The 26,693-nt window shown below is 42.2% G+C and overlaps 1 protein-coding gene across 5 annotated transcripts in view; it reads right to left on the minus strand.

The window, feature by feature from the left end:
• Positions 1-26,693, minus strand: part of me1 (malic enzyme 1, NADP(+)-dependent, cytosolic) — a 467,654-nt gene that overhangs the window by 111,718 nt on the left and 329,243 nt on the right. For all 5 annotated transcript variants that reach the window (XM_059983100.1, XM_059983103.1, XM_059983101.1 and 2 more), the window contains exon 7: positions 21,454-21,563. In XM_059983100.1, the coding sequence (XP_059839083.1) occupies positions 21,454-21,563 (110 nt within the window). The remainder of the gene's footprint in view (positions 1-21,453; positions 21,564-26,693) is intronic.

Raw genomic sequence — 26,693 nt, forward strand, 5'->3', positions numbered from 1 at the left:
AAGCTCTGGATCGAAAACAAAGGATCTATTTAATGTGGTGCAGAAACACAGTTGTTAACAGGGAACAAACAGATTATCAGCTCTTACAGTTACAGCTTGTGGTTACATTATTGGGTATCTGAACACAGCACCCCGGACTCTGGATCTTTTGTCTTTCAACAGTAACGTCAGTGAGACCGAGGAACTGATTGTGGACTTTAGGAAGGAGACGTCAAGGGAACACACACCAGTCCTCATTGAGGGGCCAGCAGTGGAAAAAGTGAGCAACTTCAAATTCCTGGGTACCAACATCTCTGAAGGTCTATTCTGGGCCCAGCATTTTGACGCAGTTATAAAGGAGGCATGCCAGTGGCTATCTTTCATTCAAAGTTTTACAGATGTCCTTGGTACTGAGGAGGCTAACGCCCATGATGGAGCTGGCTGAGTTTACAATCTTCTGCAACATTTCCCAGTCCTCTGCTGTAGTCCCTCGACACCAGCTGGCAATGTAATCAGTCAGAATGCTCCCCACGGTACATCTGTCGAAATTTGTTAGAGTCTTTGGTGACATACCAAATCTCCTCAAGCTCCTAATCAAGATTATTTATTTATTAAGAAATTTAACACAGAACAGAGTCCTCCGGTCCAACGAGACACACCACCCAGCAACCCACCTATTTAACCCTCCCTTAATGACAGGACAATTTACATTGACCAATTAACCTACTAACTGGTATGTCTTTGGACTGCATGGAGAAACGCACACAGTCATGAAGAGAACGTACAAAGCCTTGCAGACAATGGCTGAATTGAACTCCAAACTCCGGATGCTTCGAACTGTAACAGCATTACGCTAACCACGACGGTACAGTGCTTCCCATAGATAAACTATGAAGTGGAGAGTTAACGGCAATTACGGCACTGTGGCGCTATTGTGACTATAGTATATAAGGTACTGTGGAGTTTCGAGTATTTACGGCAGTTTCCAGCACTTATGACTTTGTGTTTACAGTATTTATGGTATTGTGAAGTTTATGTTATTTGCCGCACTACAAAGTTTATGGTAATTACAGCACTGTGAAGATTGTAATTATCTATGGCCCTGTAGAACTTACAGTATTTCTAACTGTGGCTGTAGTGTTTGTAGTATTTACAAGTGTAGACTTGACAGTATTTACAGCATGGTAAAGCTTGTGATAATTATTACACTGTAGACTTTATGGTATTTATGGCACAGTATTTATAATATTTTTGACATGGTAGGGTTTATGGGATTTACGGTACTGTAAAGTTTAGTTTTATCGCATGTTAAAGTTTATGATATTTATGACAGAGTTTATAATATTTACAGCACTGCAGAGCTTACGGTATTTACAGGACTGTGGAGTTCAAGGTATTTACGGGACTGTATATTTTACGGTATTTACAGCACTGTAGAGTTTACGGTATTTATGAGACTGCAGAGTTTATGGGATTTATGGCACTGTAAATTCTACTTCATTTCTCGACCAGCCCTCAGAAAGGTCAGGAAAGCACAGGACAAATTTTCCATTCTGACAAATTTTCCATTCATAAAAGATGGCTAAAATGTGGATTTTAAGCTTCAGTTTGTTTCACTGGTTGTATATGTCAAGATTAAGTGTCTCTGATCCTTTTTAATGGGGAACATTCTGTTTTCTGACCTTGCACATCTTGTGTCGATGACACGATGTCACATCAACACATGCTGGCCAAAGAAGTGTACCCTTTCTATCAATCTTGCAGTCTATTACCAACTCTGACATAAATCCCCAGTCAGATAACTGAAATAGAGATGAACATAGAACATAGCACATTTCAGCACAGGACAGTCCCCTTATGTTGTGCCCATCTTTTAATCTACTCTACGATCAATCTAACCCTTCACTCCTCTATAGCCTTAGATACTTCTTTCATCCATGTGCTGATCTAAGAGTCTCTTAAATGTCCCTACTATACTGTATCTGCCTCGACCACTCCTCTTGGTGGGGCATTCTACACACCCAGCACTCTCTGTGCAAAACACTTGCCTCTGACACCCCCCCACCCCCAAACTTTACTCTATTCACATTAAAATTATACATCCTTGACCTAACCATTTCCACCCTGGGATAAAAATTCTCTGGCTATCCACTCAGCCTAGACCTCTTATCACCTTGTACACCTCCATCAAGTCACCTCTCCTCATCTCATCCTCCTTTGCTCCAAAGAGAAAAGTCCCAGCTTGAGCAACATCGCCATGACACGTTCTCTAATCCAGGCAGCATCCTGGTAAATCTCCTCTGTACCCTCTCTAATCCAGACAGCATCCTGGTGAATCTCCTCTGCACCCTCTCTAATCCAGGCAGCATCCTGGTCAATCTCCTCTGCACCCTCTCTAATCCAGGCAGCATCCTGGTAAATCTCCTCTGTACCCTCTCTAATCCAGACAGCATCCTGGTGAATCTCCTCTGCACCCTCTCTAATCCAGGCAGCATCCTGGTAAATCTCCTCTGTACCCTCTCTAATCCAGACAGCATCCTGGTGAATCTCCTCTGCACCCTCTCTAATCCAGGCAGCATCCTGGTAAATCTCCTCTACACCCTCTCTAATCCAGGCAGCATCCTGGTGAATCTCCTCTGCACCCTCTCTAATCCAGGCAGCATCCTGGTAAATCTCCTCTGTACCCTCTCTAATCCAGACAGCATCCTGGTGAATCTCCTCTGCACCCTCTCTAATCCAGACAGCATCCTGGTAAATCTCCTCTGCACCTTCTCTAACCCAGGCAGCATCCTGGTGAATCTCCTCTGTACCCTCTCTAATCCAGGCAGCATCCTGGTGAATCTCCTCTGCACCCTCTCTAATCCAGGCAGCATCCTGGTAAATCTCCTCTGTACCCTCTCTAATCCAGGCAGCATCCTGGTGAGTCTCCTCTGCACCCTCTCTAATCCAGGCAGCATCCTGGTAAATCTCCTCTGTACCCTCTCTAATCCAGACAGCATCCTGGTAAATCTCCTCTGCACCCTCTCTAATCCAGACAGCATCCTGGTGAATCTCCTCTGCACCCTCTCTAATCCAGGCAGCATCCTGGTGAATCTCCTCTGCACCCTCTCTAATCCAGGCAGCATCCTGGTAAATCTCCTCTGTACCCTCTCTAATCCAGGCAGCATCCTGGTGAATCTCCTCTGCACCCTCTCTAATCCAGGCAGCATCCTGGTGAATCTCCTCTGCACCCTCTCTAATCCAGGCAGCGTCCTGGTAAATCTCCTCTGCATCCTCTCTAATCCAGGCAGCGTCCCGGTGAATCTCCTCTGCACCCTCTCTAATCCAGGCAGCATCCTGGTGAATCTCCTCTGCACCCTCTCTAATCCAGGCAGCATCCTGGTAAATCTCCTCTGTACCCTCTCTAATCCAGGCAGCATCTTGGTAAATCTCCTCTGCACCCTCTCCAGAGCTTCCACATCCATCCTATAATGAGGTGACCATGATGAACACAAAACTCCAAGTGTGGGTTTTATAGAGCTGCAACATTACCACCCGGCTCTTGAACTCAGTCTCCCGACTATTGAAGGCACCATATGGCTTTCTTTACAGCCCTATTAACTTTACAGAAATTCCTGTGTATCTGCATTCAAACAAGTGTGTACTTATAATTTATTAGACATTGGAGGAAGTTTGGTCTGTCACCAAAGACTAGCAAATTTCTACAGATGTACCGTGGAGATAATGCTGACTGGTTGCATTACTGTCTGGTATGGAGGCTCCATTGCACAGGATCAGAAAAGCTATATAGAGGGTTCCAAACTCAGCCAGTCCCTTCAAGGACACAACTTTCTCCATTGTCAACAGCATCAAGAAGTGGTCCATCATTACTGTCCTTCACTCATTACAATCTCACTACTACCATCAGGGAGGAGGTACAGGAACCTGACGACTTACTCTCAACATTTCAGTAACAGCTTATACCACTCCACCATTAGATTTCTGGATGGACTATGAACCCAGGAACACTATTTTGCACGTTTTTTTGTTCTACTTATTTATATTTATATATGTTGCTTATTGTAACATCATAGTTCTTTAGGTCTTGTGCTGTATTAAAACACAAATCAACAAATTTCATGACATACGTTATGTCAGTGATATAAACCTGACTCTGATTTATCACAGCTGCCACTGGACAATATTTTACCCTTGCATTTAAAATACTTTTATTTATGTATACCTCATCAATGCTTTCAATTTTAATTAAATCAATAGTTTTTCTTTAGTTCCAATAACTAATGTGGTCATTCAGTGAACTTCATAACCTGGAACATTCATTTCAGCTCTCCTTTCTAGCTTACGCACCAATTGTTCTATTTAAATCATAAAAAGAAATCATAGTCTAACAATAGTTCCTTCAGAAACCTCTTCACATCAGCCTGCCATTCCTTTTTTTTTCCATTCAGTACATAGAGAATGGATAGAATAGTAGGTTTGTTTAACTGGCAAATGTATGACTAATGAACTAGCTTGAAATTTCATCTCTGATATTACCTGGGCAATCTGAGCATAAGCCAGTGTTCCCCCGGGATTCACTGAATAGTTGATTGATTACATCATATGCAGGGCCAGAGTTTCTGAGTTAGTGCAGTATCACATCTTGGAATTTTTCCTTTAATGCTGATTTCAATTTGTTTAAAGAAAATTCAGCCATTAACCATAACTGCATCAAGGCCAGAGAAAATTTATCATCAAAGTACAAAGATGTCACCATATAAATCACAGAGATTCGCTTTTTTTTGTAAGCATTTATTACAGGAAAGAAATACAATAGAATTTGTGTTAAAAAAAATCCCCGTGTAAATAAAGAGTGACAAACAACAAACGTGCAAATGAAGACAAATTGTGTAAGTAATGGAATAAATTTACATATATGTACATATTGTATATAATACTGAGATGCGCGTGGGTTTCCTCCCACAGTGCAAAGACATACCGGGTTATGACCCGGCTGGTCATTGTAAATTGTCCTGTGATTAGGCTGTGGTTAAATAATGCGTTTGCTGGGTGACACAGCTTGAAGAGCCAAAAAGGCCAATTCTCGCAACAAATCAATCAATATATAAATAAATAATACTGATACATACATTTATTATAGAGAACGTGAGCTGTAAAGTCCTTGAAGGTGAGTCTGTAGATTGCAGAATCAGATCAGAGATGAAGCGAACAAGTAGAATCCAAATACGTTTTCATTTTCTCATTTCACATTTTGGTAAAATTTGAATCTTTCAGGAAATAAAGTCTTGCAGAAACTCCTCCCTTACTTCAAGGTTAGTTTGCTCGTTAGTTATTTTGAAAGCCTTAATTCAGAGGTTACAATGAACAACTATTTTCCATTGTGATTACATTACTGAATACTTGAATAACAGAGGGGGTCTGACGGATTCTGGCCTTACACATTCCTGCTCTTTCAGATGCATCAGTCACGCTGAGTGCCTGCTTGGAGAGATCGTCTGAGGTGGGAGTAGGACTGAAAGCTTTTTCTGGTTCCCGTGACTTGGGTCAACACATGCATTTGCACACAGGCACTAAAACATATAATCTTACATTAACGTAGGGTTGTCAGTCAATGGAGTAATTATGGAAACCGTTAGTGCAATTGTGAAGCATTTCCCATGTCTGTTCCCCTTCTTGCCTTACGTCCCATACCACTAGGTTCAAGAACCCTTCAACCATCAGGCTCCTGAAACATCATCAAAGACCCCCATCATCCAGGCCGTGCCCTCTTCTTGCTACAACCATTGGACAGAAGGCACAGAAGCCTTAGATCCTGCACCATCAGGTTCAGGAACAGCTATTATCCTACAGCCATCAGGCTCCGAAACCAGCATGGATAACTTCACTCACCTCAACTCTGAACTGCTTCCACAACAGATTCGGATATAGAAACATAGAAAACCTACAGCACAGTACAGGCCCGTCAGCCCACAAAGCTGTGCCGAACAAGTCCTTACCTGAGAAATTACCTAGGGTTACCCACAGCCCTCTATTTTTGTGAGTTCTATATACCTGCCAGGGGTCTCTTAAAAGACAGTATCGTATCTGCCTCCACCACCATCGCTGGCAGCCCATTCCATGCACTCACCACTCTCTGCATAAATAAAACTTACCCCTGACATCTACTCTGTACCTACTTCTAAGCTCCCTAAAACTGTGCCCTCTCATGCTAGCCATTTCAGCCGTGGGAAAAAGCCTCTGACTATCCACACGATCAATGACTCTAATCATCTCATCATCCAGTTCTGGATCCACAAAGCAGTTCCCCTTAGATCCCATGCCTCCTTATTTTTTCAATAAGCCTTACATGGGGTACCTTGTCAAATGCCTTCCTGAAATGCATATACACTACATCTACTGCTCTACCATCATTAATGTGTTTAGTCTTGATTTTAGGATTTAGGATCTTAGTGTTTAAGATTTGCTTTTGTAACACAAAAGGTTGCTAATTAATGTCTGGGTGGTGAATATATATATTTAAAGCATTTCGAGAGATGTGCAGTGGAGAGCATCTTCCACAATTTTCAAGGACTCTACAACTCATGTTCATAATGATATTTATTATTTGGTTTTAATATTGTACAGTTAGTCCTCTATTGGTCATTGGGTGTTTGTCCATTTTTGTGTGTAGTTTTTCATTGATTCTATTCTATTCCTTTGCTATACTGTGAATGCCTGCAAGAAAATGAATCACAGGGCAGTGTATGGTTACATATATGTACACCGATAATAAATTTACTTTGAATTTTGCCATTCTTTGACAAGGCATAGTTCAGTGTGGGTTATTTATTATCTTAGGAATCTGCATAAGTGATTTCAGGTGGTTTCCCCAAAAGTACAAAGCACAGGCTCAGATGCTCTATGCCTCAGAAGCTGCAGCAAGTATACTTATCACTACACCTGCGTACATGAGTACAGAAAGTTTGGCAGCGCCTCTACTTCCTTAGAAGTTTGCGAAGATTCGGCATGACATCTAAAACTTTGACAAACTTCTATGTTAACTGACTGCATCACAGCCTGGAAACGACAATGTCCTTGAGTGGAAAATCCTACAAAAAGTAGTCAACATGGCTCAGTTCATCATGAGTAAAGCTCCCCCATCATTGAGCACAACTATGTGGAGCACTGTTGCAGAAAAGCAACATCCATCATCAAGGACCCTCACCACTCAGGCCATGCCCTCTTCTCACTGCTGCCATCAGGAAGGTGGTACAGGAGCCTCAGGTGCCACACCACCATGTTCAAAACAGTTATTACCCCTCCAATGACAAGTAGTTGGCAGAGTCTGTCATCGAAACATTGGTTATAATCGACACCTGTACCCGCTGGAAGCCCAAGAAGAGTTTATTTGATTTACATGGATATTACTGAGTAGCCCTAATTGTTTAATGCTATTGTGTAGTGACTTTGGGATGACGCCAGTTGTAGGTATTACTATTGGACAATATATACCCAGTTCATGTTCCAAAGTCTTTCAATTTCCTCTTTTAATTCAGCATTTTTCTGGAGTTTTTCACTCAGTGATTTGTGTGTCTCGAATGGCTAGATCTATTAAGTAATTAATTAGTCTATCAAGATCTATTAAGTCTTGCTTGTTTGTCCTCTATTATTATATCCAGATGGCTGTTGCATTTTGCAGATTGGTTGTTCGTCTGTGCTGTTGGGCGTGGTCTTTCATTGATTCTATTGTGTTTCCTGGATATACTGCGTATGCCCGCAGCAAAATGAATCTCAGGGTTGTATCTGGTGACGTACTGTATGTGTACTTTGATAATAAATTTACTGTGACCTTGTGTATATGACAATAAACTAGAATATCCAGAGTGTCTTTGCCAATGTCAACATTTCATTTCTAAGTCAGAGTAAAAGTACAATTTATTATCAAAATACATTAACATTGAACCTTAGGGTTCATTTTCTTGCCGCTATTTACAGGAAAATAAAGAAAGACAACAGAATTTACAAACACCTATACATAAACAAAGACCGACAAACAACAATTGTTCAATGGAAAACAAACTGTGCAAATAAAAGAACACACAAGAGATTCTGCAGATCTTGGAAATCCGGAGGAACTGTTGGAGGAACTCAACAGATCAGGCAGCATCAATGGAGGGGAATAAACAGTCAATATTTTGAGCAGAGACTCTTTATCAGGAATGAAAAGAACGAGGGAAAAGGCAGAATATTAAGTTGTCAGGAGGGCAAAGGAGTAAAAGCTAGAATGTGAGAGAAGTCAGGTGAAAGAGATGTTGGGTGGGTGGGTGGGTAGGGAGGGAGGGAAGATGAAGTGAGAAGCTGGGGGGTGATAGAGGGGAAATAAAAATAACACTGAGAAATGAGTTCCAAACAGTCCTTCAAAGTAAGTCTGGAGGTTGTGGAATCAGTTCAGAGTGCTGGTGAGTGAAGTTATCCACACCTGTTCAGGAGCCTGATGACTGTAGGATAATAACTGTTCCTGAACCTGGTGGCGTGAAACTTAAGGCTTTTGTACCTGCTACCCAATGGCAGCAGCAAGGGAGGGAATGCCATGGATGATGGGGATCCTCGATGCTTGCTTGTGGCAGCACTCCTTGTAGATGTGTTAAATGGCGGGGAGGGCTAGACTGGGCTTTCTGTAGACTTTGCCATTCCAGGGGTCTTTTTTTCCATCTCCAGACCTTGTTCTACTCCACGTCTAACTGTACACATTGAGATTTTAGTTTCCATAAGACATTGCAGCAGAGTTAGGCCATTTAGCAAATTGAGACTTCTTCAGCGTTCAATCATGGCTGATTTCTTTCCCCTCTCAACCCCATTCACCTGCCTCCATAATGTTTGGTGCCCTTACTAAAAAAAAATCTATCATCTTCCACTTTAAATATACCCAATGACTTAACCTCCTGAGCTGCCTGTGGCAATGGATACCACAGATTCACCACCCTCTGGCTTATGAAATTCATCCTCACCTCCATTCTAAATGGATGTCCTTGTATTCTGAGTCTGTGCCCTCACGTGCTAGGCTCCCACGCTATTGGAAACATCCTTTCCACATCAACTCTGTCTGCTCCTTTCAATATTCGGCGGATTTCAATGAGACCCCGCCCCCTCACTCTTTTAAACTTAGGGACAAGTTTGTCCACTGACGGTGGTGGATGAGTAGGACAAGCCACCAGAGGAGGTGGTACAGTGGGTGGAAGGATAATATTTAAAAGACATTTGGGCAAGTACATGAACTACAAAGGTTTACAGGGATATGGGCACCTTGTTATTTATCCTTTTTGTGGTTAGTGTGGCTAAATTTACTCCATTAATGCTACACTTTCTGGATCTTCTTCCCAGTTATTCTCTCCTCACGCCCTCCAGTCTTGGTTAATTTTAGAGTATTACCACTCTTTCATATAAACACAACCGGGTCAGCTGAGTCAACACTTACAAAGCAGCAAAGACAGACTACACTTGAGCAAGCATGTGTTTTCCATTGCTGCCTGGTCTCATCAGGGGTTCCAAGGAATTTTTCAAATGTGGGAGGGAAATTTGGAAAAGGCAAGCTCTGGACAAATTTGCTTACTAAGCTCAAAATTATTTTCTGGTCTTGTAACATCGAATTCACACAGGACTCCTAAAGATGGCCAAGGGATCTCTAATTAATTCCAACCCAGACTCAAGGCTTCCTTAACCACTGCCTAAACTATGCAATTAAATCCCTTAGATGTTCAAATGGTGTTGTAATTGGAGAGGTAAGACTTAGTGTGTAAAGTTGTGCGTCATTCACTGTGAGATTTATGATTCCAAATGCATAATTTTTTAGTTAATCATTTGAGTGATAATATTACATTTTTCAAACCCTTCAGTGAACCTGAAAGATAATTTTACCGCCATATTAGCTTAATATTGCACAATTTTCAAAACTTTTAAACTTCAAATGTGCTATACAGATGGGATTTAATAAAATAATTCACAATGAGGTATCTTCAAATCAGAGAGTTTAATTAATACCTAATCCAAAGCTTGCATTGCATACTACTGTAGACACTCAGTGCGTACTTTATTAGATACCTCCTGTACTTAATCAAATGGCCTCAATCGCTGACCTGCAATATAACCATATAACAATCACAGCACGGAAACAGGCCATCTCGGCCCTCCTAGTCCGTGCCGAACTCTTAATCTCACCTAGTCCCACCTACCCGCACTCAGCCCATAACCCTCCACTCCTTTCCTGTCTATATACCTATCCAATTTTACCTTAAATGACACAACTGAACTGGCCTCTACTACTTCTACAGGAAGCTCATTCCATACAGCTATCACTCTCTGAGTAAAGAAATACCCCCTCGTGTTTCCCTTAAACTTTTGCCCCCTAACTCTCAAATCATGTCCTCTCGTTTGAATCTCCCCTACTCTCAATGGAAACAGCCTATTCACGTCAACTATCTATCCCTCTCAAAATTTTAAATACCTCGATCAAATCCCACCTCAACCTTCTACGCTCCAATGAATAGAGACCTAACTTGTTCAACCTTCCTCTGTAACTTAAGTGCTGAAACCAAGGTAACATCCTAGTAAATAGTAATAGCATTACATTATAATATAGCATTATAATATTACAAACCACTACACTGTAATTCTGTGCCACATGCACATTTCCCAAAACTTAAATTATTTTGAAGTTGTTCAAGACACTGGTGAGGCCTAATTTGGAATATCATATACAGTTTTAGTCACCTACCTAGAGGAAAGAAGGAAACAAGGTTGAAAGAGTACAGAGAAAATTTACAAGGATGTTGCTGGGTCTGAGGACCTGAGTTATAAGGAAAGATTGAATAGGTTAGGACTGTACTCTATGGAATGTAGAAGATTGACAGGGGACTTAATAGAGGTGTACAAAATTATGAGGGGTATAGACAGAGTAAATGCTAGCAGGCTTTTACCATTGGGGTTAGGTGGGACAACAACCAGAGGTCATGGGTTAGGGGTGAAAGGTGAGAAGTTTAAGGGGAACATGAGGGGAAACTTCTTCACTCAAGAGGTTCATAGGGGTGTGGAATGAGCTGCCAGCACAAGTGGTAATGTGAGCTCGATTTCAACACTTAAGGGAAGTTTAGATAGGTACATGGGATTGTCTGGGTAGGGATGGCTATGGTCCCGGTGCAGGTCCATGGGAGCAGGCAGTTTAAATAGTTTGGAATGGACCAGGTGGGCTGAAGTTCCTGTTTCTGTGCTGTACTTCTCTATGACTCTGTATTCTGGTCTGCTGATTGATGCGCTTGACACTTATCATAGTGGTATGTTGGTGGGGCTTTATTACTGAATGGGACTTATGTTTTTCCTCAGATGAAACCAGCCCAAAGCCAGGGAGAAGAGAGAATTGGAGAACAAGGGGCTGGTGAATATTGGCTTAATTGACACCTTAGACGAGGATCACCTATCAGATAATTGGCTAGAGTCACGGTTTGGAGATCCAGGTTTCTGTTGGTGACAGAGGGTTGAGATTGAGTGGGTTGAGAACTTCAGGTTCATTAAGTCAACATTCTTGCACTTGTTGCAGTGAGAGATTTGAACCTACAGCCCACAAAGGGCTTGTAGCATAGTCCACTTTGAAAAGTTATTAAACAATACCCCAAAATACTTCGGTTGTGTCCTCTGTCCCCTACTTGACTCCCTGTAAACTCATCTCTGTGCAGCTAGATTCTGCTCTAACTCCATCTATAAGTTTGCAAATAACACCATGATAGTGACAATATCTTCAATAAAAATGAGTTAGAATACAGGAAGAACAGCTTACAGCTATGGTGTCATGACAAAAACCAAACAAAAGAGTGGGTCATTGACTTCATTAAGGGGTTGCACCTGTTCCTGTCTACATGAATGGTGTCGAAGTTGAGAGGGTGAGGGTTTCAAGTTCCCAGATGTAAACGTCACAACAGTCTGTTCTGGTCCAGCCACATTGATGTCATGGACAAGAAAGCTCACCCATGTCTCTACTTCCTCAGGGTGCTAAAGAAATACAGCATTTCCCTGTTGAATCTTACCAATTTTAATCAGTGCACCACAGAAAGTGATCTGCCTTTGGACAGATGGGTTGGGACAGGGATCATAGGAGTGGAGACTGAAGAATAAATGCCAGATATCAAGTTACTACAGTGAGGTCTCAGATCATTGTTGTGCTCTGGTCTCTGAATTGACTAGGGACTTCCCATTAATTGTTACTTCAGCAACAAAGCTTCAAGAATCTTGCATGGGAATAACATTAACACAAGAGATTCGGCAGTTGCTGGGAATCTCACACTCAAAATGCTGGAGGAACTCAGCAAGTTATATAGCTTCTGTGGAAGGGAATAAACAGTCAGTGCTTCTTGCCAAGACCCTCATTTAAGTCCTGACCAGCAGAAATTTTATCTATTAATGCCCTTCCACAGATCCTGCCTAACTTGCTTAAGTTGCTCCAGTATTTTGTGTATGTTGCATGGGAATAATACTGTTTGAGGTGGCAATTGTGTCAGACATCTGCACAATGTATTCCAGGCCGTGTTCAATTGAATTTCCAATATATTAACTAAAATTGTAGTCATAGTGCCCTCACTCAAGTAAGATGTTCCCCTAGGGTGTTGTCTATTGGCTGCACTTCAGGTGGCTGTTGAGGCCAATCCAGGATATACATTAATAGAGAACACCGGGACATGACTTTGTTCAACATGGGGAGGTTGATGCACGGTCAGCTACCATACGGTCCTTGACGGATTGAGGTCAGGGTCCAGTGGCATGGAATGCAAGATGAGCGGGGGGCCCTTCACTGCTGCAGCCTTCCTCCATATTCACCCCCGTTGCGATGCGTCGTCATCTTCCGCCAGCTCCACCGAGGTCTTGGTTGGATCGCTCTTTGTCTGGAACCTCTCCTTTGACCTCACTATCTTGGGTGACCCTACCAAGAGCTCAGCACAGGTGCCAAACTCCAGATGACGTCGTTCTCAGGATCTCAGAAACTCATCAGCCCCTCCGTCATGACAAGATGACAATCCTCAGAGAAGACTTACCAAAATGGTGCTTGGTAAGTATACGCCCATTTCAATAGTACTGAGAGGCACTGTATTATCTAATGTCTATTTTATCACTGGAAAATGGTCTTCATATAATAGTGACAAAGGGCATAATTGACTTTAAGTCATTATCTTAGTGCTGTTTTATCTGGTGGAGTGACAGACTTTCCAGGCCCATCCATTTACACTTTCATTAGCAACCATATTTATTTCTACTTCCATAGCACAGTAAATAGTGACCTTCTTCATGCTGTAAGGACTATTTGTTCCATGGAGGAGAGACCAGTAAATAGAATACAGTGTCAGGAAGTGCATGCCATGCACTTTGGTAGCAGAAATGAAAGCATAGACTATTTTCTAAATGAAAAGAGAATTCAAAAGTCTGAGATTCAAATGGACTTGGGAATCCATGTGTCGGAATCCTTAAAGGTTCATTTGCAGGTTGAGTCCGTGGTGAGGAATGCAAATGCGATGTTAGCACTTATTTCAAGAGGACTGGAATATAAAAGCAAGGATGCAATGTTGAGGCTTTACAAAGCACTGGTGAGGCCTCACGGAGTATTGTGAGCAGTTTTGGGCCCCTTATTCAAGACAGGATCCGCTGACATTGGGTAAGGCTCAAAGGGGGTTCGTGAAAATTAGTCCAAAATTGAAAGGGGTGTCTTTTGATGGCTCTGGGCCTTATTCTCTGGAATTCATAAGAATGGGAGGTGACTTCATTGAAACCTATCGAATATTGAACAGCCTTGATAGAGTGGATGCGGAGAGGATGTTTCCTGTGATGGGGGAGTCCAGACCAGAGGATGCAGCTTCAGGATAGAGGAGTGTCCTTTTAGAACAGAGATGAGGAGGAATTTCTTTAGCCAGTGAGGGGTGTATCCGTGGAATTTGTTGCCACAGGTGGATGTGGAGGCCAGGTCATTGGGTATATTTGAAGCAGAGGTTGATAGATTCTTGATTAGTCAGAGCATGAAGGATTACAGGGAGAAGGCAGGAGAATGGGGCTGAGAGGGAACAGAGCAGATTCAATGGTCCAAATAGCCTAATTCTGCTCCTCTATCTTATAGCGATTAGGTTGGGGTTAAGCTCTTGCACCAGAAGAGCCTATTCTGTGCTGTATCTCTATGAATGTATATGTCCTGGTTCATATTTTTACTGTTATACTGTATGTATTTCATTTTTTGGCAGTTCTATAAGAGCAGTCTGTTCTGTTTTCATGCTTACTGTTACCGTTGAAGATGAAAGATGAGAAATGTGTGCCACCCAATTGGGATGGTCGGATTAAGGGAAGGTTTCTCTGGTGAGGGACACCAAGGTTGGGTTGGCTTTCATTCGAGAGGAGATGAAGAGGGAAGACACTGGGGAGAACTGGTCGTAGCGTACGATCCGGTGGGAGACCCGTTTGTTCGAGATGGATTGCGAGCGACATTCAGAAGGTGGCGTGTGCTTTCATGTTGAATGAAGGCCCAGCACGTGAGTGACAGAGAAGTTCAAGATGAGCTCCAATTGGTGCACATTTGACTGTTTAATGTTTCTTTTTGTTATTCTTTACTAACCTTTTAGCTAAGATTCATAAATATAATTCCTTTAATCGTATGCAATGTACTGTCTGTTATTTCACGGCACTAGTTTGTAACAGGGTAGTAAATGACACAGCATCCACACAAACCGGGGTTTGGGGTGGGATCGAGCAAGCCTCAATTTCACGAGTTTGGCGGGGCCAGAGGTTGTCTTCTCTAGACTAATGCAGCCAAGGAAACCAGGGTGTTTCATGTAAATACACACAAGGTGCCAGGGGAATTCAACAAGTCAGATAACAAAATTTTAGCCCAAGGATGTCTGTTTTCAGCTTTTCTCAAAATGAAAGGATTGCAAAATGCTACATGCCAAGAACAGATGATATATTGTGACAAGCTGTCATGTAATTTTCTGTATGATTACAAAGGGACTTGTACATACAGGTGCTCTCCTTGAGCGTGTGAGCAATTTACTCCACGCCTACTGACACTGATCACACTTTACTTTGTCAGCTCTGGTGGAGAAACAATAGTTCACTTATTACAGTGGTGAAACCGATAAGCTCTATATCTCCCTGACAACAGAGGGATTTGGGAATATAGATCTATAATTCACTGAAAGTGGCCTCACAGGTAGGTAGGGTCTCAAAAAAAAATCTTTTGTCCCATTGGCCTTCATAAATCAATGCATTGAATACAGGAGTTGGGATGTTATGTTAAATTTGTACAAGACATTGGTGAGGCCTAGTTTGGAGTATTTTGTCCATTTCGGGTCACCAACCTACAGGAAGGATGTCAATAAGATTGCAAGAGTGCAGAGAAAATTTACAAAGATGTTGCCAGGATCTGAAGATTTGAGTTATATGTAAAAGTTGAATAGGTTGGGATTTTATTCCCTGGAGCATAGAAGAATGAGGGAGATTTGATAGAGGTATACAAAATTATCAGTGGTACAGTTAGGTAAATGCAAGCAGGCTTTTTCCACTGAGGTTGACAGGTCATGGGTTAAGGGTGAAGGTTAAGTAGTTCAGGGGAACATGATGGGGAACTTTTTCAGTCAGAGGGTGGTGGGAGTATGTGGAACAAGCTGCCAAAGGAAGCGGTAGATGTAGGTTTCATTTAAATATTTAAGAGAAATTCGGATAAATACATGGATGAGAGGGATATGGAGAGCTATGGTCCGGATAAAGGTCAACAGCACTCGGCAGATTGTGACCAGCCAAAGGGCTTGTTTTTGTACTGTAGTGTTCTAAAGCTCTATGATATACTTTGGGTTTTATGTTCACCTTCTGAGTGTATGAACAGTGAAATCAATGTATAGTTAAACTGGCATACATCATTTTGCTCCCAGAATCTATACTCCAGTTCTTCAGGCAGCAATAGTTAATACAGTGGATTCTGTTTTTTTGACACCTTTCGAGGCTAGTACATTTTTGGCCCAATTAAGCAGCTGCCCCAATTAGCCAATTTTTAATGGAAATAGCTTAAAGGGTATAAAAAGGCAAACTAAGTAAAAACAAATAGTTAAATGAAATACAGAACAATTTAGAACACTACCAATATTACTTACAATACTATAAAACTGTATTAGTTCCTAATCATTATCGACAGGGAAATTTATCCAGTGTACACTGCCGTGTTCTTTTGATTGATAGTAAATGAACAAAATCAGCACAGACACCTAGTGTAGAAAATGGACTACTTTTGATGATTGTATCCTCCAAATCATCATTTTCATTGTAATATTCAAGATGATTCTTCGTAGTTCCCAACTTGTTGAAATAGTGAAATCATTTCATTTGCACTCCCGGATGTTTCTGGCATCTTTAAGCCTGAATACTTGGAACTGCAGTGAGCAAAACAGTTCTGAATGATCTTACTGATTATTTCTCACCAATTACCAGTGACAAAAATCACTGCTTTTTGAAAACAAACACAAGCAACTGATGCTATTTAAAAACTTTTTGCTTGAGGCACAATGTAGTGTCCAATGGCCAAGCAAATGCACACAACTGGCACTAGTTAGAAACTGTTCAGCAACAGTCAACTGTCCCAATTAAGCAGCCCAATGTCCGAAATAAATAAAGGGAATCCCAGCTATTTTCTCAATTAGTTTTTGTTCTTTAAGAGTTGTCCCAAATAAGTAGCTGCCCAATTAACTAGAATCCAATCTATATCATTTAGTTCACTGAATCTATACTTCCATTATTCAAACACTACTGGTTAATAGTTAAAAGGCTAAGATTTGTACTGGAAGAGTTACACTGCTTTGAAAGAATCAATTTAATGATAGACACAGATGAGTTTCACTTGAAGGCAGTCCAATCGCTTGTTATTCTCATTGTATCTTATAATGAGTTTTCATTCACACCACACCAGAAACAATTCACGATTAAATGTTAGGATGAAAGAAAGCACATTCCTTGAGATATAAAAAATAGCACAAAGGTGCAAAAAAGTATTCAGCAGCAGCAGAATAAAATTGCATTTAGACAGTTTCAAGTGTTGACATGTTAATGTCAGGAGAAATAATCGAAAAGCTGCAAAAAAAGATCCAACAGCAACTTCCCTGAGCAGCTTGATGTTTTGCCAAGTACTTCAAAAAAAATTAAAACAAACTTTAAATTTTAAGCTTGCTAAACAAACAGTGGATCTTAAAGCAATGAAGAAAACCTGTTGTGACAGGCACACTCTGATCATGACACGAGTAACTGTAAATAGGGGAACTGAAAATTGCTTAAATCAGGCACACGGTATTGATGGACTGTCTCTTTCAAGTTCTTGCAGGGCCTCAGATAATCCTCTCTGGTACAAAGCTATCAGTTCCCATTGAGCTGCACTGAACTGACTAGATTAATCATATCCTAGACCAGTAATGAGGGGGGATTTCTTTAGCCAGAGGAAGGTGACTCTTTGGAATTCATTACCACAGACAGGTGTGAAGACCAAGACATTGTATAGTTATAGTGAGGTTGATAGGTTCTTGATTAGCAAGGGTGTCAAAGGTTACATGGAGAAGGTAGGAGAATGGGGATGAGAGGGATAATAAATCAGTTATGATGCAGTAACAGTGCTGAATGGTCTCATTCTGCTCCGATGCCTTATGGTCTTAATTTTCAATTACCTAACCTGCAATTTCTTACATTCTAGTTCCGGGTTTAAGATGGGACTACCAAACACATGGGACAGCTCACAGGTAATTCAACAGGCAAGAAATTCAACTAAAACATGACTAATAACACCTTTTTTGAGGTAAATTGTGGTAAACCATCACCACAAACAAAGAAGAGGCAAGCGAAGGGATGAACTGTGCTGGTATATTGCAGATGGAGTGAGCCATTCAGAGAGAAGTCGAGGCAGAAGTTTACCGATGACTGTGCAACCGGCTCGGGTGTAAGGTTGGATTGTTCTGGGTGCAGAGCTGATTTGGAGAAATCCAGAGCGACTTTGGGCTGGGCAGCAAGATCTGGGTGGCGTGTTCTGGGCCTGAAGCAAGTTGCTGGGCAGCATTTTCTAGGCCCTAAGATTTTTCACTGCAGCGGTGCCCGGGTCCAAGTGCAAGATACTATGCACTGTTTGGACAACTTAAACACCCGTCCAGTTAAACTGGAAAGACAGGGTGTCGGGATCAAAGGCAAGAGCAGATTTTGCTCGCTCTCTGCAATGGTCACTCCTCCCTCCATGGTGTTGAGACTATGAAGACAGCCCCGGATGCTGTGCTCTGTGTGCACTAATATGATGGACTGATACCGAGTCTGCTGGCCTACTCCAGGGTTCGTTCTAAGGACTCATTTTAGTTCAGGATGTTGTTGTTCGCTTCTGTTGTTTGCATGATTTGTGTTTTTTTTCTCTGCTTTCTCTGTGCATCAGCTGTTGGACTTATTTTTTTTTAAATTGGGTTTTTTCAAGTTTCTTGCCTTGTGGCTGCCTATAAGGAAACAACTGTCAAGAATGTATAATTTATACATTCTTTGATAATAAATGTACTTTGAAACTTCAAAACTTTGAAATTTAATATTCAGGCAGTTTTACAAAACTGTGCAATGTTAAATATATTAATATAGTAAATTTCTCAGGTAACTTACCCTTGCAGTGTGTCAACATATTACACTGGGTAATATTCCTAAAGTTAGATATTTAAATCTATACCTTCCACTAAATCACAACAGTTTTCAAACCTCATACTTTAAGTCAGCCCTCTCGTTCTCATTTCTTTCTATTTTATACACCCAACCCCACCTCCATTGTCCATGGGATGGCCAATTGTATTTGCTCTTGGAAGGGTTGACTTCTTGGCCGGGAAATTTCTGAATTATATTCTAGTATTGGCATCTACGCTCCCTTGGTTATAGTGCCGACCAGGTCCTCGTGCCGCAATGCCACCCACTGTAGCCGCCCAGGAGGGGATATGCCAGAGGAAATGCAAGAGAGAACAGAGGCCTATGAGAATACACTGGAATCTATGCTGGTTTGAGGGCTGGCCCTCCCTGTTGGTGCTGCCCTCCAGTGTTCGCTCGGTGCAAGACATGCTGCATTGCATTTGGCTGCAGCTGCATGAGTGCATGTTGAGGAACTGCTGCATGCTTGTTCCTGCAGATAGAATGGACAACATTCCACGCACCATCAATCTACAGACCATGACACAGGATCTTGGGGGCTTTACTATTTGATTTGCAACTGTATGATTTTCTGCTATCATAACTATGTGCTGTTTGTAACTATTGGGACTGTTTTGCACCTTGGCCCAAGTTGTTCCATTTGGCTGTACATCTCTGAATGGTTGAATGATAATTCAACTTGAACTACATTAAAATGTGCCATTATTGATAAGTTTTTAATTCCCCAGTGTGTATGAAAATCATTGCAACAATACTTTGTTTCTGGTATTTAATGGTAGATAACAATATGTGAAACTGACACAAAATGTGGGAGGAACTCAGCAGGTCAGGCAGCACCTATGGAGGGAAATCAACTGTCGATAAAACATCAACTGTTTATTCCTCTCCATAGGTGCTGCCTGACCTGCTGAGTTCCTCCCACATTTTGTGTCTGTTACTCAAGATTTCCTGCATCTGCAGATTCTTTTGTGGAACAATGTTTGGAGGCTGTCCTAATAAAATCCCAGTTTCAATATCCAAACAAGGCAATGTTGGCACATCAAAAAACTGATGCATTCTTCTGAATAGTCCTGTGAAGGCACCCAGTTCCAAGAGAACCAAGAACTGTCGACACTCTACTCACACTATCTTTGTTTAGCTGTGATCCAGAGGAAATTTTGCTCACCTCAATTAATCATCCTCAGAAAGGAAGCTACAAATTTTGATCTCGAATTTAATCGTTATTAGCCAAATGTTACAGCATTTTTCAAAACATATACTCACCACATTATTCGAGTATTGCAAGTTCATGTTTACTTGTCTTTTGACCGTACACATGTATACAGCTAAACGAAACATCACTCATCCGGGGCCAAGGCGCAAAACGCAGTAACCATATAACAATTACAGCACGAAAACAGGCCAGCTTGGCCCTTCTAGTCCGTGCCGAACACTTGCTCTCATCTAGTCCCACCGACCTGCACTCAGCCCATAACCCTCCATTCCTTTCTTGTCCATATACCTATCCAATTTTACTTTAAATGACAATATCGAACCTGCCTCTACCACTTCTACTGGAAGCTCGTACATACAGTATCACACAGCACATATAGTTAAGATAGCACATACAGTCACAAAATAATATTAGCACAAGTAATATAAAAAATAAGCATAAATAATATTATGTTAATAGCAAATTATTAATAAATGTATATGACCGTGGAACTTTTCTATATTCTAATGGTGTTCAAAAAACTGATAGTAAGTGGGGGCCATTAATGAGGAAATTAATATAGAAAGCAATGATCTATTGAAGAGCCCAAATGAGACTGAAAGATCAGTAGCACAAGAGATTCTGCAGATGTAGGAAATCCATTTCTACCCGTCACCTCACAGCTTCTCACTTCACCCCCTCCACCACCGATCTCCCTCCTGGCATTTATCCTTGCAAGCGAAACAAGTGGCACACCTGCCCCTATACCTGCTCCTTCGCTACCCTTCAAGGCCGCAGGCAGTCCTTCCAGGTGACGCAACTCTTCACCTGTGAGCCTGTTGAGATCATCTACTGTATCTAGTGCTCCCAGTGTGGCCTCCTGTATATCGGTGAGACCCAACGTAGATTGGTAGACCACCTCACCATTCACCCATGCTCCATCAACCAAAAAAAGCAGGATCTCCTGGTAGCCATCCATTTCAATTTTATTTCCCATTCCCATATGTCAGTCTATGGCCTCCTCTACAGTTGTGATGAGGTTACACTCAGGTTGGAGGAACAATACTTTATGTTCCGTCTGAGTAGTCACCAACCTGATGGCATGAACATCGACTTCTCAAACTTCTGGTAACTACCCCTCCCTGTTGCCCTCTCCCTCCCATCTCTGTACCTGCCCATCACATCCCTCTGGTGCTCCTCCCACTTTCTTTTATGATCTTCTACCCACTCCTATCAGATTACCCCTCCTCCAGCCCTTTATCTCCCGGTTTCATCTATCACCTGCCACCTTGTACTTCTTCCAACCCTCCGCCCCACACTGCCTCCCCTGACTTCTCATCTTTCTTTCCAGTCCTTATGCAGATTCTCTGCCTGAAACATCGACTGTTGACACTTTCCCATAGATGCTGCCTGACCTGCTGAGTTCTCCCAGCACTTTGTGTGTGTTAAAAGATCGGTGATGTGGATAGGTTCTAATAAAATCCCATCGATCACTCTATGGGTAATCTATATTTCATTCACTATGCTTTCAAGCTCGCGTATCATCGTGCAATAAATCACTCAGGTTCATAAAGGAAATAAGAACATACCCTGGATATCATCGTTGAAGGTGCAGTATTTGTTACAGTACTTGTTCAACAGACGAAATGCATTGGCGTTACCAAAATCCTCAAACTGAATGAGGCAGTTTTGACCATACCTAAAAAGCAAAAAAAAAGTGTTGATTGCATGAATAAATGTTTTTTTTCTGGTAATTTAATTGAGCAATCACAAAATGGTTACAGCACTGAAGGATGCTATATGACCTGACTTCTCTGTGAAAGCTCTGTACCAGAACAACTCTCGAGTATCACTCTCTGGCCCTCTCTACATAAATTTGCAATGTTTTCCTCACCATTTTTGCCCATTTCCCTCCTTCAGGCCACAATGGAACTGTCTTCCATTTCCCTCTCTGCCCTCTAACCTCCTTTCATCCCCTACCTATCACCACCACTGGTGGCCCCTCCTCCTTCCCAAGATCCACTGTCCTCCCCTATCAGATTCCTTCTTCTCCAGCCCTTTGCCTTTTCCACCTATCATCTCCCAGCTTCTTACATCATCCCCCCACCCACATTGCTTCACCTATCACCTTCTAGTATGTCCTCCTTCCCCTCCCCCCACCTTCTTATTCTGTCATCTTCCCCATTCCTTGCCAGTCCTTGCGAAGAGTATTGGCCTGAAATATTCACTGTTGCCTCATTTCCATAGATTCTGCCTGATTTGCCAAGTTCATCTGGCATTTTGTGTGAGACTCAAAGGAGCCTGCCTTCACCCCATCTGTACTTATAATACAGTGTTTCAGATTCCACCGTTTGCCACACAAAATAAATCTCATGTCACTATTAATTCTCTTCTATTTTATTTTAAACTGTGACCTCTAGTACTAAACCACTTCACCATGGAGAAGATTCTCCACTAAATAGTTCAAAATTCTCAACATTTCCTATACTTCTACCAGACGCCCTCACCCCCATCCGACCTCAGCCTTCACTTTGTGATAAACAACCCCTGTCTATCCAGACTATCTTTGGAACCATTGTGCTTTAGCCAGGAAGGATTCTCATAAATCTCCTCTGAACTTCCTCAAAGCCTTCACATCGTTCTGTGTGGTGAACTATGTGCCTGTCTGGACACGCCCCCTGCTGACTGCTCCTGTGGCTCCTCCCACAGGCCCCTGTATAAAGGCGATCTGAGGCCTGACGCTCGGCCTCAGTCTCCAGGACATAGTATGATGGACACTCACTCCTGGTTCCTTCTTCCAGTCAATAAAAGCCGATATCTCGCCTTACGTCTCAGTGTGAGTTATTGATGGTGCATCATTCTGATAAGAAGGCCATTGGATTTGAATGCAATACTCCACTTCAGCACAATAATGCACCACGAGACACAGAAGCAGAATTGGGCGATTCGGACCATCGAGTCTGCTCCACCATTCCATCATGGCTGACTACTTAGCCTTCTTAACCTCCATTCTCCTGCCTTTTTCTCTTAATCTTTGACACCCTTACTAATCAAGGACCTATGAACCTCTGCTCTAAATATACCCAATGACTTGCCCTTCACTACCATCTGTGGCCATGAATTTCACAGATTAACCACATTCCAGCGAAAGAATTAACTCCTCATCTCTGTTCTAAGGGGATGTTTTTGTATGTTGAGGGTCTGCCCTCTAGTCCCAGACTCCCCAACCATTGAAACCATCATCATCCACACCACATTCGAGATATTTTCAATATTCAATACCTCTCAATGAGATCCCTCCTCATTTTTCTAAATGCCAAAGAGTACAGGACCAGAGCCAATTAACATACCTCATAGATTAACCCTTTCATTTCTGGGATCATTCTCATGAACCTCCTCTGGACCCTCTTTTCCTAGATGAGGGGCCCAGAACTGCTCACAATATTCCAAGTACAGTCTGACCAATGTCTTACAAAGCCTCAGCATCTCCTCCTTACTTGTAATTTCTAGTCCTCTTGAAATGAATGCTAACATTGCATTTCCCTTCCTTACCACCGACTCAACCTTTAATCTTTAGGGAATCCTGTACAAGGACTGTACAATTTCTCTGTTCATCATCAAACTGTTCTGAGCTCTGCACTATTATTAGTGTTGTGTCACTGGTTCTTTGACACTGATCTGACAAGCTTTACACTCAAAGTACAAAGTAAATTTATTATCAAAGTACCCGTCTGGTTCTGAGTTTGTCATAGTGGGGAAGGTAGTGGGGAATAAGCTCCCACTCCCCATGCCCTCAAGTAGCCTCTGACAATCAAGACCAGCTCCTGGACTTCAGTATGGTTGGCAGCTCAACTAGGAGAAGGAAAACTCTGATCTCAAACTTCTGTTGCCTCGCAGGTCTACCCACTCATGGGTAAGGCTTTGGAAATACATCCCGAGGAAAAATCTGGAGCTGGAGTCCCTACATTGAGTTTAACACTTACTGGCAACTCCTGTGACACCACTGGTGCCAAACTCTATAGGTCTCTGCCGTTCCCTTCGATTCATCAGTTGTGTGGAGAAGGGGAGCTTGCTACATGGGCAACAGCTTGCTCCCCATATTGTATTGTCCTGTCTTGTGCACGTGGCTTGCCTATCACATTGACAATTTTATCCTTCGTTGACTCTGCCTTACAGAGGGCATCAATCATATATATCACCATATTCTACCCTCAGACTCATTTTCCTGCAGGCATTCACAATAAATACAAAGAAACAGTGCAGAATTAATAAAGACCACACACAAGGTGAACAAACAACCAATATGCCAAAGACAACAATAAGTTGTGCAAATACAAAACAATCTAAAAGAACAATAATAAATAAATAAGCAACAAATATTAAGAACATGAGATGAAGTGATTATATTATATATATACATACAATGTCTGAAATACATCTTATGGAAGTGTTTGTTTGATGAACTTCAATAAAAAAATAGATTACAAAAGATGAAGAGTCCTTGAGAGTGTGTCCATAGGTTGTGGAAACAGTTCCGTTATGGAGGCGAGTGAAGTTAACACCTCTGGTTTAAGAGCTTGATTGTGGAGGGGGTAACAACTGTACCTCAACCTGGTGTTGTGGGTCCTGAACCTCCTTCCTGATGGCAGCAATGGTGTGGAGAGGGGGAGTTTGTTGCATGGGCAGCAGCTTGCTCTCCATACTGTACTGTCCTGACATGTGCATCACATAGACAGTTTTAGCTTTGGTTGCCTCTGACCATTGGAGGGCCTCAGTCCTATACATCACCACTTTCTACCCTGAGATTCATTTTTTTGCAGGCACGAAAGAGAATGGTGGGGGTCCTTGATGATGGGTGCTGCTTTCTTGCAACAGCATACCATGTAGATGTGCACAATGGTGGGGAGGGCTTTATCCATGTTGGACTGGGCCATATCCACTACTTTCTGTAGGCTTTTCCATTCAAGAGCTTTGGTGTTTCCATGATGCAATTAGCCTATATAGACTTGGCGTATTTTCGCAAACTCAGCCACCTGGCCAGTGTTCCCTCAGATCTCTGCTTTTGTGTCAGAAGGACACCAAATTCAAAAGGTGTATACGTCAGTAGGTTAATTAATCATATGGGTACAATTGGGCCATGGGCTCATTGGGCAAGAAGGGCTTGTTACTGTGCTGTATCTCTAACTAAAATAAATTAATTAAATTAATCTGAATCCACGTCGGCCTAGATTAATCAGCTCAAATCCCAGAGTTGCATTTCAACCTACAATTTACCAAGTCAAATATGGAACGCTGACAACTAAACCGAGACGTCAATAAAGCATGTTCCCAAGTCCAGCTATCGGGTTTAATAAGCAGAAGGCACAGGGTCAGTTTATATCTGTTAAAACTATTAAATTATATTTAACATTATGCCTGTCATATCCTGCAAGTCTGTCCAAGTCAGGCAACATCTATGCAGGAGAATAAATAGCTGACATTTCAGGCTGAGGCCCTTCATCGGGACTGGAAAGGAACAGCGTAAAAAGGAGGGGGAGGGGAAAGAGTACAAGTTATAAGGTGAGAGGTGAAGACCGGTAAGGGGGATGGTGGGTGGGGGAGGGGGTATAAAGTGAGAATCTGGGAGGAGATGTGGTAAAGGTCCACCTCCTTCCTCTGGTGCCCCTCCTTCATCCCTTTCTCCCATGGTCCACTCCCCTCTCCTTTCAGCTTCCTTCTATCCCAGGCCTTTTTACATCTCACCATCAGGTGTGGGTGAGCATGCCCGATGAGGGTCACCAGTTGGGAAAAGGGATTTTATTTAGTACTGGGGCGGGGGGGGGGGGGGGGGAGTGCCAAAGCTGCCCAAAAGTGGTGAAGAAAAACATTTACAAGTACACAAATGAAAAAGAAACAAGCATGAACAAAAATTTACAAATATACAGAGGCTTTCTCCACAACACACTTGGTCTTTAACTTTTCAATATAAATAAATAAACCATTATTTACCAGCTGTCTACTGCAACCTCTCTAGCAAAGCCAGACTGAGTGTTCGAATCTGCTTGAGGCTGGCCTAAAAGGGCCAGGAAGTTCTACTATTGGTCTGGGGGTGGCGATAATCATGTGGTGAGACCATAAGGATTCTAACATCCCACAGTTTCATTCCACAACAAATGCATCGGTTAAACCCACAGATCAGTGTCCACATGCTCAGATGAATATAAAAGATATAAAATGAATCCACCAGTGGGAATGCCTGTGTAGGGTGCAGTGCGCCTGCTCCCACTGACCCAGGCATTATTTTAGGACACCCCAAGCTGTCCCTCGGGTCTTTGGGGGCCATGACTCGAAGGAACAGGAATTGAACCAGGGTAGTCATCTTCATCAGAATGGTCTCCACAGTCGTTCCCCCATCACATTTCCACCACATTTTCCATACTGCCACCGAACTGAAAATACCTCATACAAGAAGAGGTTTCAGTGGGATGTCTACCGTTGGCCAAAAAGAACAACAGTCTACAAATCAGTGAATTCAAATGGATCGAGGACAGTGGAAGCACACAGTCTAATTGTCTTTGTTCTTGCCCTGTGCTTGGGGATGGAGGCTGCCATTTTGTGAGCTTGACATGCTGGGCTCGATCAATGTTTTAAGGAAGACACAATGATACTTCAGGGAACCTGCTGGACTGGAGATAATTTCCGAAGAAGAAGTTATTTGTGACCTGTTCTTTGGTTGGATATAATATACAGGTTCGTGAATGTTGCGGTTTGTGCCTGCCTGGAGTGACCTGAACTCATTGCTGATTGAGAACAAAGAGCCATAAATTGTCGACGTCACTTGATGGGATGA

This window comes from Hypanus sabinus, chromosome 10 (genome assembly GCF_030144855.1).
Source record: "Hypanus sabinus isolate sHypSab1 chromosome 10, sHypSab1.hap1, whole genome shotgun sequence".
NCBI classification, from domain to species: domain Eukaryota; kingdom Metazoa; phylum Chordata; class Chondrichthyes; order Myliobatiformes; family Dasyatidae; genus Hypanus; species Hypanus sabinus.